The sequence below is a fragment of the Mizuhopecten yessoensis genome, unplaced genomic scaffold, assembly GCF_002113885.1.
Source record: "Mizuhopecten yessoensis strain PY_sf001 unplaced genomic scaffold, ASM211388v2 scaffold716329, whole genome shotgun sequence".
Classification (NCBI taxonomy): Eukaryota; Metazoa; Mollusca; class Bivalvia; order Pectinida; family Pectinidae; genus Mizuhopecten; species Mizuhopecten yessoensis.
In genome coordinates, this window is record NW_018480062.1 from 598,927 (window position 1) to 613,366 (window position 14,440).

General features: G+C 36.0%; 1 protein-coding gene across 1 annotated transcript; it reads right to left on the reverse strand.

Moving 5' to 3' along the window:
* Nucleotides 1-710: 710 nt before the first annotated feature.
* Nucleotides 711-14,440, reverse strand: LOC110443163. Its single transcript, XM_021487202.1, has 4 exons — nt 14,359-14,440; nt 4,269-5,063; nt 3,291-3,395; nt 711-1,154 (listed from the first exon to the last, which is right to left on the reverse strand). The coding sequence occupies exons 2-4, from the start codon at nt 5,042-5,044 to the stop codon at nt 1,010-1,012; spliced, it is 1,026 nt and encodes a 341-aa protein (XP_021342877.1). The 5' UTR covers nt 5,045-5,063; nt 14,359-14,440; the 3' UTR covers nt 711-1,009.

A 14,440-nucleotide genomic window follows, 5' to 3' on the forward strand; every position in this document is an offset into this window, starting at 1 on the left:
CGCAACTCGTGAAAGAAGAACACCATGTCTGAAGAATATCTCCCTGTTATAAAGAGCAGTGATATTAAATAAGATAGTAAAACACATTGTGCTTACCTCCTGTTATTGTTATTATTGCTTTTGTGTTTTTGTTTTTATTAGTGAAAACACTTTGTTTATCAGAAAGGTTAAACATAGAACATTCGATATCAAAAGCTTAATGTTTTTTTTTATTAAAGACATTTTTCTTAAAAAATTGTTGTTGATAATATAATTGACGTCCAAACGGAATATTTCTTATTTTTGCGCAAAATGTTTATATTCTAGCAGTAGAGAGTACTTTCTTCAATTCAGAGACTTTTTGGAGGTCTGAATTTTTCTAGTTGTGTTACCTACAATTACAACAAAAGTAACTCCCTTTAATTGTTTCAACCGTCTTAAAATGTATTTTGAATATATAAACTTAAGCAGCAGATTTAAAGTAGAGAACATTTACCGTATCAAAGGAGACATGCCAGTTGGTTTAAATCATATACTAATGTTCAAATCCTGAGGTGCCTAAAATACTTTTGAAAATGTTAAAACAATTAATTTCAAACTAGTGTTGCATGTAAACAGTGTCATTTAAGATGTTTGTTATTTCAATATTATGATTAACTAACGCTACCATCCTTACAAGCAGCATTCACAAGATATGAAAATAACTAAAAACAATCTACAAAAATAAAGCTTTAATTTTCATTTATCACAGACGGAAATTGCATTGTTAAAAAATGTATGGATGGCGTGCCACTTCTGTTGGACGATAGCTTGAACAAGCCTTCAGTCGAGTCGTCCTTGTGTGGGCATTTTATGGAGGGAAACGATACCGCCTTCTCAGTGGGCGTGACCTGCAACTCACACAAGTCATATGATCGTGGTGTAATATACCTAGCGGACTTCTCGCTGGAAGATCATGACCCGTGTCGAGGATATGTACCGAGGTGTGACCTAGGAGCATTTGAACTTTGCCTTCTAAGGTGTGGCTCTCTTATCCAATCCAAGAACAGTGTGAAGGGAATTCGTGAGCCGCAAGGTCAACTGGAGGCCAGTAATCCACTGTGATGTTCCAAATGGCGATGTACTGGGTTGAGTAATGTTGGAAACAGCTGCCGAATCCACACGTATTCGTGTCCCTAGGGAACAAAAAGAGCGTTGACACATAAGTTTTATTTGAGGAAGTAAACGCCAAAATAGTCACTAGCATATGCACATGACGAAGTCAATTGTATGACGTCACCAGTTGGAGTTTTATTTATCGTGTAAAAAGCATTTATGTGTTTAGCCATTCATTTCATAAAATACTCGTAGTGCTATATGATTATGATTTTAACTGAGATAAAAGAAAGTTTTTCTAAAATGTTCTGTTTATTTGATTATTCTTGAATTACAATGATTAATTATGGCCTTACATTACCCTTTTTTAACAGTTCCTTTTTAAACGCTTAATACATTAAAGCATCGACGTGTTATAAGATCATATAAGATTTATTAGGTACAGTGCTTTTCTTACAACGAAAAAGTTAGATTTTTGCGTTATATAATTTTACAATAATGAAACACTATGTTCTCTCATTCAGTAATATGTCTACTTCCAGACTAAAGTATCGCACACTTACGAGATGTACGTATACACAATACACACTATTCCATGACTGATATAAGCCTTCAATCACCTGTCGTAAAAAAGTCCAGAAAAAATCTACGATGTCGATGTGGTTACGTGGTATGATAGAGTGTCATCTGCAGTGTGTATCAGACGATATAGTGACGTCAATATATATGACAAACGTTACTTCACCACCTGGTGGGTTAGATAGGTCAAGACGATTCTTAGACCACTCATAGTATATATCGTAACAGGACATCACCAGGTTCGACTTATCACTATACACGGCAATATAATAGAATATGTAATTGACTTATTGCTGTATATACTGTTACAACCAGTCCAGAACTATTCCAGGAGAGTATCCTGTGGGAGGTCAGGGCTATATCTATTGAATGTCCACGTTAGTAATTACATACCTTATGATAGGTGATAACTACGTATCTTTGACTATGACAGCTATTGTGTATGTTGTGGTATGTTAGGACTGTGACTTAAACCAGTCCTTGAGTATCTTGTGGTAGGTCAGGTTATATGACTTTACCAGTTATTGTATATATTGTGGTAGGTCAGGTTATATGACTTTACCAGTTATTGTATATAGTGTGGAAGGTCAGGTTATATGACTTTACCAGTTATTGTATATATTGTGGAAGGTCAGGTTATATGACTTCACAATCTTTGAATATATTGTGGTGGTATATCATCTTTTTTACTTTACCAGTCTTTGATTTATTGTGGTAGGTTGTTATTTTGACTTAATTAGTCACCGGCTACATTGTGGTAGGTCAGGTTATATGACTTAACCAGTCATTGTATATATTGTGGTAGGTCAGGTTATATGACTATAACAGTTATTGTATATACTGTTTTAGGTCAGGTTATATGACTTTACCAGTTATTGTATACATGTGGTAGGTCAGTTTATATGACTTTACCAGTCTGTATACATGTGGTAGGTCAGGTTATATGACTTTACCAGTTATTGTATATATCGTGGTAGGTCAGGGTTTTATGACTTTACCAATTATTGTACACATGTGGTAGGTCAGGTTATATGACTTTACCGGTTATTGTATATATCGTGGTAGGTCAGGTTATATGACTTTACCAGTTATTGTATATATCGTGGTAGGTCAGGGTTATATGACTTTACCAATTATTGTACTCATGTGGTAGGTCAGGTTATATGACTTTACCGGTTATTGTATATATTGTGGTAGGTTATTGTATATATCGTGGTAGGTCAGGGTTATATGACTTTACCAATTATTGTACTCATGTGGTAGGTCAGGTTATATGACTTTACCAGTTATTGTATATATTGTGATAGGTCAGGTTTATTCACTAACTTCAACTATAATATGTTTGTACTCAATGTTACACTGTCATACGACATTGTAGAAAACTGCACATTTAGTAAACCACAAGCTCAGTGGAAAACCCCACTTGAGCAATGTCGTATTACATCATGCATTACAAGTAACTGAACCAAATAAGATTAATGACAGCACGTTTAAAACATTCGTTATACCACTGTCGTAAAAACAACTATCAACACTATCTCATTCTTTTTAACTAAAAAATAACAAATCATTTTGTGAAGAATGCCTATTTGTCGTTTGAGTTTAAGCAAAAAAGGAAAGTCAATGGTAGAACTTACGGGCAAAAGCCGACATTTATAAACTGCTTCTCTTCTTCAAGGTTGATGACCGAGTACGTCGTGTTGTTTATAGTAACGTTTTCATAGACCACATGTAGTTTCTCCCTGTAAATATCAAATAATTGAAATAATCGGAGTTAACGGAACATTCACATCCTAATGTAGTATAACTATAACATATATATACTGTGTCAAAGTAAAAAACAACTAGCTGCACCTTCACGAGAATGTTCACATCTTTATACATTATCATAATGAGCGACGAAAACTTTTAACAAATGTGTACTGCTATCCATATATTCTCTCCCTGTAGTGTATAATAGGATTATACAAATACTAACAGGTACAAACATCAAGTTCATTGTACAGCAGGAGTTTGATATGAAGGTTGATGTTTTTTTGATATGCTCATACGACATGACATTTTTTGGATTCGACCGTTTACCCTTCTGGAACACATGATCTAATTATTCTTGTTCTTTTTCAAAGATTTCGACTTTTGTTTGTCATATTTCACTCTAGTTTTATTAATTTGATAATAATTGTTCGCGTGATACTTGATTAACAAAAATAAACAATAGCTTACTACATTACGCTTTCATGATTATGCATGCACGCGGAACACATTAATTAACAAGTGCCATTTTGTATTGGATATAATTATATATAGCCCTATTTCTGGGATACTGGGCCCGTATTCATGAAACCGTTCTCATTATCAAGCATGGATTCTGTGCTCAAGCCAGCTTTCTTGTAACTCGCCTAAATCATGTCAACGATCAAAATGTCAATTGTAGATATTGCAAACAGTATTCGGCTTCAAGCCTCTTCAATTTTTATCACTTTGACAAAATAAAATTTTAAAATAATTTATAACCAGAACCAGAATTTAGGCTTGAGCACAAAATCCATTCTTGAGCATGAGAACGGTTTCATGAATACGGGCCCTGGTGTCAAAGAAGTAATTCTAGTACTCACGTATCACAGCAGGTCGGCTCACACCTAAAGGCTCTTGGGTCCATCGGCCGAGCCGCCTGTCCAGAACTAGCCTGCGGAAGGGGTTGTATGCTATTGAACTGATTTCTAGATGAAGACAGTATATTGGAATCTGTGTTGCGTTGTATGTTAGTGTCTAGTATTTGACTGTTGGGGAACGCCGATCGTTGCACCTCAACTGTGTTACCGTCAAGTCGAAGCGCCTCACTATCGGATAATGTACTGGTGTCCCGAATTTTGCTGGTGGGGTTGAATTCCCATTGTTCGTCTCTACGCCTCTGTAGCCTCCGGTGTCTCCGCTCCCTGTCAGAGTCGCGGATACTCCTCTCTGACATAAACCTGCCTGGGAACAGCTTTGTAATCTCCGGCAGCATCGTGTTAATTCCATACTGTTTATCACAGAATCCGTATTGCCTCTGATTGCGACCCTGAGGAAAACGTTCTATGACCCAACGGGGCAGGTAATCCATATTGTTCTTCACCCTGAGATTCTGCAGGTTCTGTGGGGAAAGTTTGACATTGTTTGTAAGACGCGGGATGTACGTATGTGAGTGGCCATGGTGGTAAATGGTCTCTGTGGCTGGTCTATAGTTAAATTGGCGTCTGAGAAGCGGGTGTCGGAAACCGCCCCTAGCAGCATGCTGTTGTCGTCGCAGATCGGTGTTCAGCCTAGGGCGTTGCACCGGGGCAGTTAGGTTTACCTCCGAGACCAAAACTGACAGTAACCATACGATGCAAAAACTTACCGAGATGTTCATTCTGGGTTGAAATATATTTCTGAAAAAAAAAGAAAAAAAATGTCATCTAAAATAAATATATGATAGAAATAAATTAACTAGTACGTCAGAACATCACGAAAAAATCGAAAGAGAATTCGAAAGGACAAATCATCGCACAGAAAATAGGTAGTTAATTGTGTTGACCATTCAGTATTTTGCTTTCAGATTAATGAATTGAAAACAATTTGGTTGAAACACTTAAAGCACCACGTTCCGATACCTTACTCGAAACGTCACGATAAACGTTAACGCAACTTAAGATATTACTTTTTATATATAATAGTAAGTTTAATACTCGTCGTTATTTTACCTATTCTTTTGGAAGTCAAACAAAATTCAGTCTTAAATGAAAATGCTTCCGTATTTATACGTTCTGGGACATAATGTATACTACATTGAAACGCCAACGTGCAATGACAGGCAATATTTTCCAGAACAAGCATTACTATTTATAAAAAATTATGATAAATACACACATTCAAACGCCAACGTTCTATGACAAATCCCATCACCAACTCACCTGAAGTATCACAGTCAAATTAACAAATTGTGTGTGTTCCTAACCGCAAACTAACGTTTTATCTTATCCCAACATCACAACACACTACCGGGAGATATATGTACCTTGTAGGTATATTAGGACCGTCCTACGTAAGGTGGTATATAAAAACATCCCGTCAGTGGTTGAATTTGTACCAGCGTCACAGACTGATTGACAGTGTAAGGATGTTGGGCCAATGTACGGCCACCGTTCATATCCTCTACATTTGTACGTCGGCAGTGTTGACACTGCGAACTAATGGGCGGTGACGGAGGATGACGACAGGAATTCACTTTTATAATGCTACATTGATTGATGACAAGCTCCTGATTGTTTTAATAATTGTGTTTGTAAGAGTTTCTTGATTGACTCAGATATATGTTTTAAATGAAATAATTGTATGTGTGTAACATGTCTAACGTACTGTTTAAAATGTACAATCGTTGTATTATGTATACCATTGTGAGTCAACGCTGACATCAGAGGATGAAAGCAACAGAATCAAGAAAACAAAACAACTAGAAAATCATCGGAAGCGAATTGTGCAAACTTTATAAACCAGGGTTCATCGAGTTCGCAGCGCGTTTCTAAATATTTGTGTAATTTTTTTTACTCCTCTCTTAAAAATAAAAATTGATATAATGGAGAAACATTGAAAAGTAGATACTTATTTGGATGTTGCTGATTATCAAACATGTCTTCGTAATTGTGAAATCGTGGCCGTTGGTAGGATTCTTTTTGAAATGATAAGGGTTCCGTCGTATTTGGAACAAGCTAGATTTAGTTATGTTTGGATTGGTTAAAGACCCGTAATGTTTAGGATGGCTTGATCTACGTTATGTACGGAATGGCTAGTTACCGTTCTATTTGGTAAAGCTAGAGTCACGTGTTGATGGGAGAAGTTGGGACGCCTCGGCAGGTTTGAAGTGACATGAGTCCCGTTTATTTACGGAAAAGAGTCATGTTCGAAGTGATTGGAAACCAGAAACGATTAACATGGCTGGAATCCCTTCGTGTACGACATGGCTAGAGTATATCACCGTCGTTTATTTAATGACAGGAGTCCCGTCCTATTTTGCATGGCTTTATAGCAAATGTGCAATGGCACATTGGTGACCATAGTATGTTTAACGCATCCTCTTGCCAAAATATGAAATAAGAAAAATATGAAAACGTAAACAAGTCGGACAGTAGAAGACATAGTTTATTCCTACCGTCTGCTTGACAATTTTGCCCCCTATCACAACAACTTGTCAACCAGCAACTCAATCATTCTGACAAATTCATTCTACAAATATTTCATTTCGGCATTTGTTGTGCTTTTCACAAATTATGCTCCAAAATAGTTTACCATGATATATCAATATCACCTTTCTCGAGAAAGAAAACTAGCATAATAGGAGAACGAATGCGTCCCTAGTTTGATATGAGTTATGGTAGTGTTAAGTGTTCAAGTCCATATTTTCTGGCTTTTGTCAGAAGGACCATTTTGAAAGGAAATTATGCTCAAAGTTCTCAGTCCGTGACTTCAACTTCCGGAGTTTACAGCGTCACAATATGACTGTAACCTTGATTTAATGCTACTGAACGGTAGTAAGATGCTCGGATAGTAGCTGGGATAAACAACTAGTAGAGCCAGCGAGTAAACGTTTAGTATATCGAAAAACCGAGACAGATCCGTATTCTAACCAATAATGGGTTTTAAGGAAAAATCATAATTCAAAAGCCTGATCTATTATGGATACGGTTTGGCGTCGTCTCCCTTTTTACCATTTTGATTTTGGCTTCATTGCAAAAAGTTCACCCATGGCCAGGATTTAACAAAGTCCTTCAAGCGTTTGTTGTCATTCCCTGATAAACGTTCATCATCTAAGGAAAGATGACAAATATTCTTATATGATGGCCCTAGGGTCTGACCCCACCCTTGGAGACTTAGTTCCTGGATCGTAACTTTGAAACGGTTGAGATCTCCACCCCAAAACTATATATACAATCGCTGGACATAAAGAGACAAATACAATCATGATATTAGCATTGACATTTGCATCTCCAAGATATTCAGGTGAGCGATACAGGCCCTCTGGCCTCTTGTTTAGTGAGTTACTGTAGTTTTCTTAAGCCATATCAGATTCCCGCTATCACAAGGAGACAGATATATTAACAAACCGCCTGCAGCAGGTACACCACTCAATTACCTCAGGTGTTCATAGAACGTTTAACCCTATTAGCCTTATCCGTATGTTTGGAATAACTTGAGCCCGTCGTTAGTAACATTAAATTGTTGTTGATTTGTTTGCTGTCTTCTCTGTTTAGTAATTCATTTAAATAAATCACCGTTTACTCGACTTTTTATTCTGTCTTGATAGCTTGATATAAACTGTTATCTTATGAACTAGTAGTCATGGTTCGCTATTATTTAGGCTTGTGTCTATATAAGAAAACACAGTTATTTTTATGTTTTTTTTAACAGCCTTCAAACTTCATTGTATACTAATCGTTTAGTACCTACACATTCTTTGGATTAGATCTGAGACATCATGGAGGATTCCATATGTGGTAAAAGAATAATAGAATATCTCACCCCCTGGCGGGTCTCAACCCGAGGGGGGAAATTCTTAAGTTGCCAAACACGAGGCTTTGCCGAATCTTTTTCCGGTGGGGTGAGATTCCCCTATCTCACCCACAAGGGGGTGAATAATTCTTTTTTTTCTTACCCTGTTCTCCCATTGTGTATCATATACACAATGTAAAGTTAACGTCTCAGGCTAAATTCAGGGGAATCCCCTCGTCTCAACCCTAGGGTGAGACAAGGAAATACCACACCGGTAAAAGTGCGGATACACCTGTCCAGGGTAAGAGAAACGCCTTTCCCCAAAAGATATTCAATATGTTGTCTCCGTTCTTCGTGTTCATTTACAAGTGTTGTGTTTTTGCATCTATTATCGTTTAAATTAAAAGTTTGTTGTGGTTTTCTTAAATGTGTGATCTATTATTATTATTGTTATTTTTTACAGTTTGGTCCTAATTAATCCCAATACAAATAAAATGTATTTATAGCCACCATCTGGTCACTCCAATTTTAAGAATAGAATAAACTGATGACTAATTCAATAAAACCTTGTCATGCCTATGATAATGAGTTATTGCGTGTCTTTGCAGAGGTCTGTCTGGCATGTTACATACACGGGTTTTTTTATAACAAAGGCCACTTCTACAATCTAGAAAATCCATTATGTCTCTGTCATAAATGTGTTTCCCATCTAATGAAACAAATGACCTACACTGTCATGATGCTATTTTTGGCTGCGGTATATGATCTACAACAGGAATTGGCACGTTTCAGTGGGACATCCGGATCATAATATAAACTGACAAAGTTCGTCATATTTTTACTTGATGAATGCTAAGACGTAACGGTCCCAGCGAAATCATGTATTTCTTGTGCCTTTTCTCTTTTTGTTCTTTTTTTTCTGCAAAGCTGACGATAGATGACAGTAAATTATACAAAGAATTGGAAAAGTGACAAAGAAAAACTTCCTTGCATAAATAGGTCATTCTGGTGGAGAACAATTTGGTCAGTTGTTTTGTTAATTATTCCATATATATCTGTCTACTCTCAAAGCTTTATGAAACACATGATATATGTATCTGGTTTCACATTAAAGACCCGGTTAAGGTCAACATTTAACGATTGAAGTTGAAGTTTGAGACCTCTGCATTTTCTCAAACTTCAGGAATTAACTTACGTGGTTTATCTCATGATCATAGTCTTTCTTCTTATCGCTTATATTTTCTGTTTTCTAGATAAAATACAGAGACAATACAAATTAGTACAAAAGTTCTAAACGCACTCAAATTTTAGCATATTTTCGAATTTTAATAGATTAGCGCATTTATGAATTGGCGCACCACGAAAATATGGAATAGAAAACAACATGCAAGAACTTTTATCGGTACGTTCATAAATTAAGCGCGAAATGCACCTAAATATGTACATTGTATTTTAACAGTATTGCTTCTCTGTTTGAAGACACTCGCCCACATACCGATGTCATACAACATAGATGTGTTGTGAAGTTTGTCGGGTAATTAGGAAAAACCAATTAAGGTGTAACATTCCTCTGCATTGCCATATGCGTACATCCTTGATACTAATGTAAAACAATGCGGACATTCACGTATGTACAATGCACATTGTGTGATTGAAATTTCCATCGTTTCATTATTGGTACTCGGTTTCTGCATTAAGTCAAACCCAATATTGCAATGTGTAAATCAGACAAATGATTCCAACACGTAAACACTCAAAGACAAAGTATACCAAAGCACCAACATGCAAGGACAAATACTATTAAAGCGTCAATACCATCAACACACAAAGACTAACTAAGGGTGGTCGGGTGGCGCAATGTATAGCGCACTTGCCTTTTACCAAGGCGGCCGGGGTCCGATTCCCCGATCGGGCGTGAAAGGTATGGGTCACCTGGCCGACAACGTGTGTTTTCCCCGGGTTATCCGGTTTCCTCCCACAATAAGACACCTGCACACTGACATCCGGGTCAACAATAGTGATTAATATAAGTTGAAAGAAATTGTTTCATAATTGTTGTAAAATAAAGTTTATATTATTTTGAAGAATTAACGCAAAAACAGACCATGGCGTTAATTAACATTATACATATTTACGACGTCGTTAGCTAACCCAAAACGGAACAGTAATACCGTCAACATAAAACAGACAAAACCGGAACAGTAATACCGTCAACATAAAAAAGACAAAACCGGAACATCATGTTGATTTCTCATTGCGAAATGAAAAAACCAGGAACCGAAGGGAGAGTGAAGGAAAATGTTAGCCATCGGAAACTCCACAAAAACAATCGGAGAGGCTATCAGTTAATGCGAGTTGACGTACCGAATGTAACACTCTTCATGACGACCGTTGACAAAACGAGGAAAGTAAAGAAGCTGCAACGCAAACGGAAACTTAGGTAATGCATGAACTAAGTCACCTGCATTTGTCTTAATGAAGACAAATAAGAGAATTTTATAGAAAGAACAGAAAATGACATACATGTAACAAATAACTGTAGTCTATACCTACTTACATAAATTACCAGTACAAATGCCCTTTCACAAGATTTTGAAAAAACCCATTAATCCTCTGGAAAAATCCCCCGTCTTTCCAAAAACTACATTACACATCAAAAAAATAAATACATTTGTCATAACAATAGATGAAGGGGAACCCCCAGCAATGTTATGGTCGTGTCCTATAGGGGAAGGGAGGTAAACAAAGAAAACTTCACTATTTCTAAACATTTTCTTCAGGTTGCATTGGTAAGTATGGATTATGAAAAGTTCTTTTTTACACAGCCAATAAAATTGTCTATGTGACGTTTCGATGACCAGTACGATATGTACACTATCACCTTCAACAAACAAATGACCAGTGAAGCGTATGCACACAAAGGTGTAAAATGTGTACGAGTTGTCCACAAAATCGTTGTCGATTTCGGCTACGCTGTAAGCGTATGTACAATAGTTTTTTTTATATATGTACCTACAAGAAAACTTCACATACTCTGACTTACCATGCAATATCACATTAATTTTATGATAAAAAAAAATAAACTATAACTTCAAAATTTACCATAACTTGGAAATAAATCACTGGACCTAACATATAGCAAGATATTAGAAATAGTATTCAAAGATAGAAATATTATTGTATAAAAGACAGGCAAACACGAAATTGAACTGATATGCTAACTGTCAGCAATGCTTTTAAATATAAAAAGACAACCAAATATTAGATATAATATGTCAAAACCGATATAGGAGACACAAAACACCTCATTTTATCGTTGTTAACTGTCAATAACAACGTTAAGTAAGACAACGAGACGACTATGAGTTGCAGCCTTGTTAGGTGTTAATCATGATAATAGAAGTAGTGAGATACCATACATAAGGCTACTCCTTCCCTTGCCAAAAACTGTAATTATGCATTAGATTCTTTTTTTTCCGGTTACATTATAGTTTTGATAAATCTTATCTGGAAACAGTAAATACATTGCTGGAGAAAAAAGATAAGAAATTAAAAATTAATTTTAAAAAAGAAAGTGCGACAAAAATGGATCAGGCCAGGATTTGAACTACATTGTATATACTTCGGATCATTAGAGTGTCGCTCTAACAAACTGAGCTCCTATAAACTTTATTTTGTTTTACAACAATTATGAAACAAGTTATTTCAACTTATATTAATCACTCTTGTTGGCCTGGATGTTAGCGCGTGGGGGTCTTAGTGGGGGAAGGAAACCAGAGTACCCGGAGAAAACCCACGCGATCGGGCAGGTGACCCCAACCTTTTCACGTCCGATCGGGGAATCGAACCCCGGCCGCCTTGGAGAAAGGCAAGTGCGCTATCCACTGCACCACCTGACCATAAAACTGTGTTGCGTGGTCAACACTAGTGCCCTGCCCCAATCGCAGTACAGTTATATGTAAATGTATAAAACATAATGTCCAATCTACATGTATGTCCAAGTTAAGTGATGATAGATGACCTACAACATTTTTTGGTCCCAAATTCTATGAAATGAATAAATATCAAGTTGGTGTTTGATTAACCAGTGCAAGTACTAGCTGTTGAACACCGAAGGCTGAGACAGTGTTTTTTGCAATTTTCGTAAAATATATATATATTTTTTAAAGAGATTTATAAGTACATTAACTTCATTACTATTAATTAATTAATTAATCAATCTATAAATAGTTAATAATAAACATTGATTTCATCAATACTTATTAATATCAAATAGCATTAACAATTATAAATAGTTAATAACAACAGTAACAATCACAAAAGAGCCGTGTTTGTTGACACAACAGTACTTAAAATATTACTTGTTGACTGATATACATTATATATGGAGGCCAATACATAAAAACACAACTTAAGTCAAGGTAGCCCTAATCTAGTCAATGGTCAGTCTGGAAGTGTCTAACCAGCGACTGAGAAGTTGTTTGTGCATGTGTTTATACTGAAATCGATCAATAGTTTCATTAAGCTTTACATTCAATGTTTCTTTCTGTGTTGGTTTTTAACTGTTTGCGTGTATTCCAAGTTTGTATGTGTTGGAGTCTTGTTCAGTTGCTAGCATTGTTGAAATATCCAACTGTTTGTTAATAACAGTGACCATTCATATCGATCATTGGAAAACCGTTGTAGTGATGCATAGAACAGAACTAATGCCTAGCTGTTGGATAGGGAAATATACAACTACTAAACATAATGGATGATATCACTGAAACGTTTAAAGCTTTGACGAGTGTTACCTTAAAAGTGCTATAAACGGAACACACGAACTTTAATAATCAATTGTCATTACTGCCTGTGGTGAACCTTTCTGCACACACTTTGTTTTCTTACTGCTTTTTATACATCGATCAACTTAAGTACATTTGCAGACAGCATTCGGCATTTAGGAAGTAGCGAGGTAACACTGATACACCTTATCACAACTTACTATACAGATCGATTCGAAAATTTCCTTCTGCCAGTTCATCTCATAAAATTATAATTTATGTTCTGTGTATGGTTTGAGGTCATTAAAACATATCATTGATCACCAGGAAAGCAGTATAATCTAATAAAATTAATAGAAACTAGACATTATTTAGGAACGATGATATGGACGTTGCGCGCAATTCGTTTTCTCCAAGCATCACATTTGTATATCTAGAATTCGCTATGAGATGATACCAAAATAAAACAAAAATATTGTTGCTAATTAAACAACATCAGAAATAGTTACTGAAAACGCACAATATAATACTCATTACATCCGATTTTGAAACTTCATTACCCTGGGCGTGGGTCCCGTTAACAACGTGTTTCGACATGAAAACACGCAGACGGCATTACAGTGTCATGTTACAGATGAAATATAATTCCTGTGACATAAACATAACTTGCAGATAAGATCTTTAAAATGATTGTGATCGTAATAACTATGTATTTCCAAATTTACTTCCGTTATGTGTCAAAGGGTACAGTACTTACATCAAATTACGCTTGAGAAATTGATGTTTCTTTATAAATTTATAAAGATTAGCCAACTTTAACCCATGTCTGTTATCTTATTTTCCAACTGGCCCCTTAAGGTGTTTTTTCCAATAACAAAATCTACACCAAACACCTTCATTACTACTTTTTACCTGGCACGTTCTTAAATAGCTATAGCTGGTAATAGGCCGTAAAATGCAAGCAAACCAAACCAATACATTATTGAAAATATCGATATAAAGACAATATACTGAGAGGGTGGTTGTCATAAATATGTGGTAAATCATTATTCGTTGACAGTGTTCTACTTTTCCAGGTACTTCATCAAGTAGGGTATATACCACTGCATTATTTATATGACAAACCATGTCTAACGTAATATGACTAAGAAGCCGGTTACTATAAATCGTTGTCTACCGACATAATTTGCTTTGTAAACATGGGATGATTTTATATTGCTCTTTTGATTTTCTTCTTTTAGATATTTGTCCTTAGATGCTTCAATTGCGAGCCATGTAAATAGGTGACGAAAGTAAGAAGCAGTGTGTCACAAGATCTATGGCCTATTGCAGTGATTGACATATCCGCCGGCCTACATTGTAAGAAAACCATCAATCGCATAGATGAATGGACAATGATTGGTCAATCATTTTTTTCTTAATATGTCGATCTACTTACATTGCTGTAAAACCATGTCCACTTCCATCCACTAAACACTTGTCTTCTTGTGTACATTGTTCAAACAAGTGGTAAAACACTA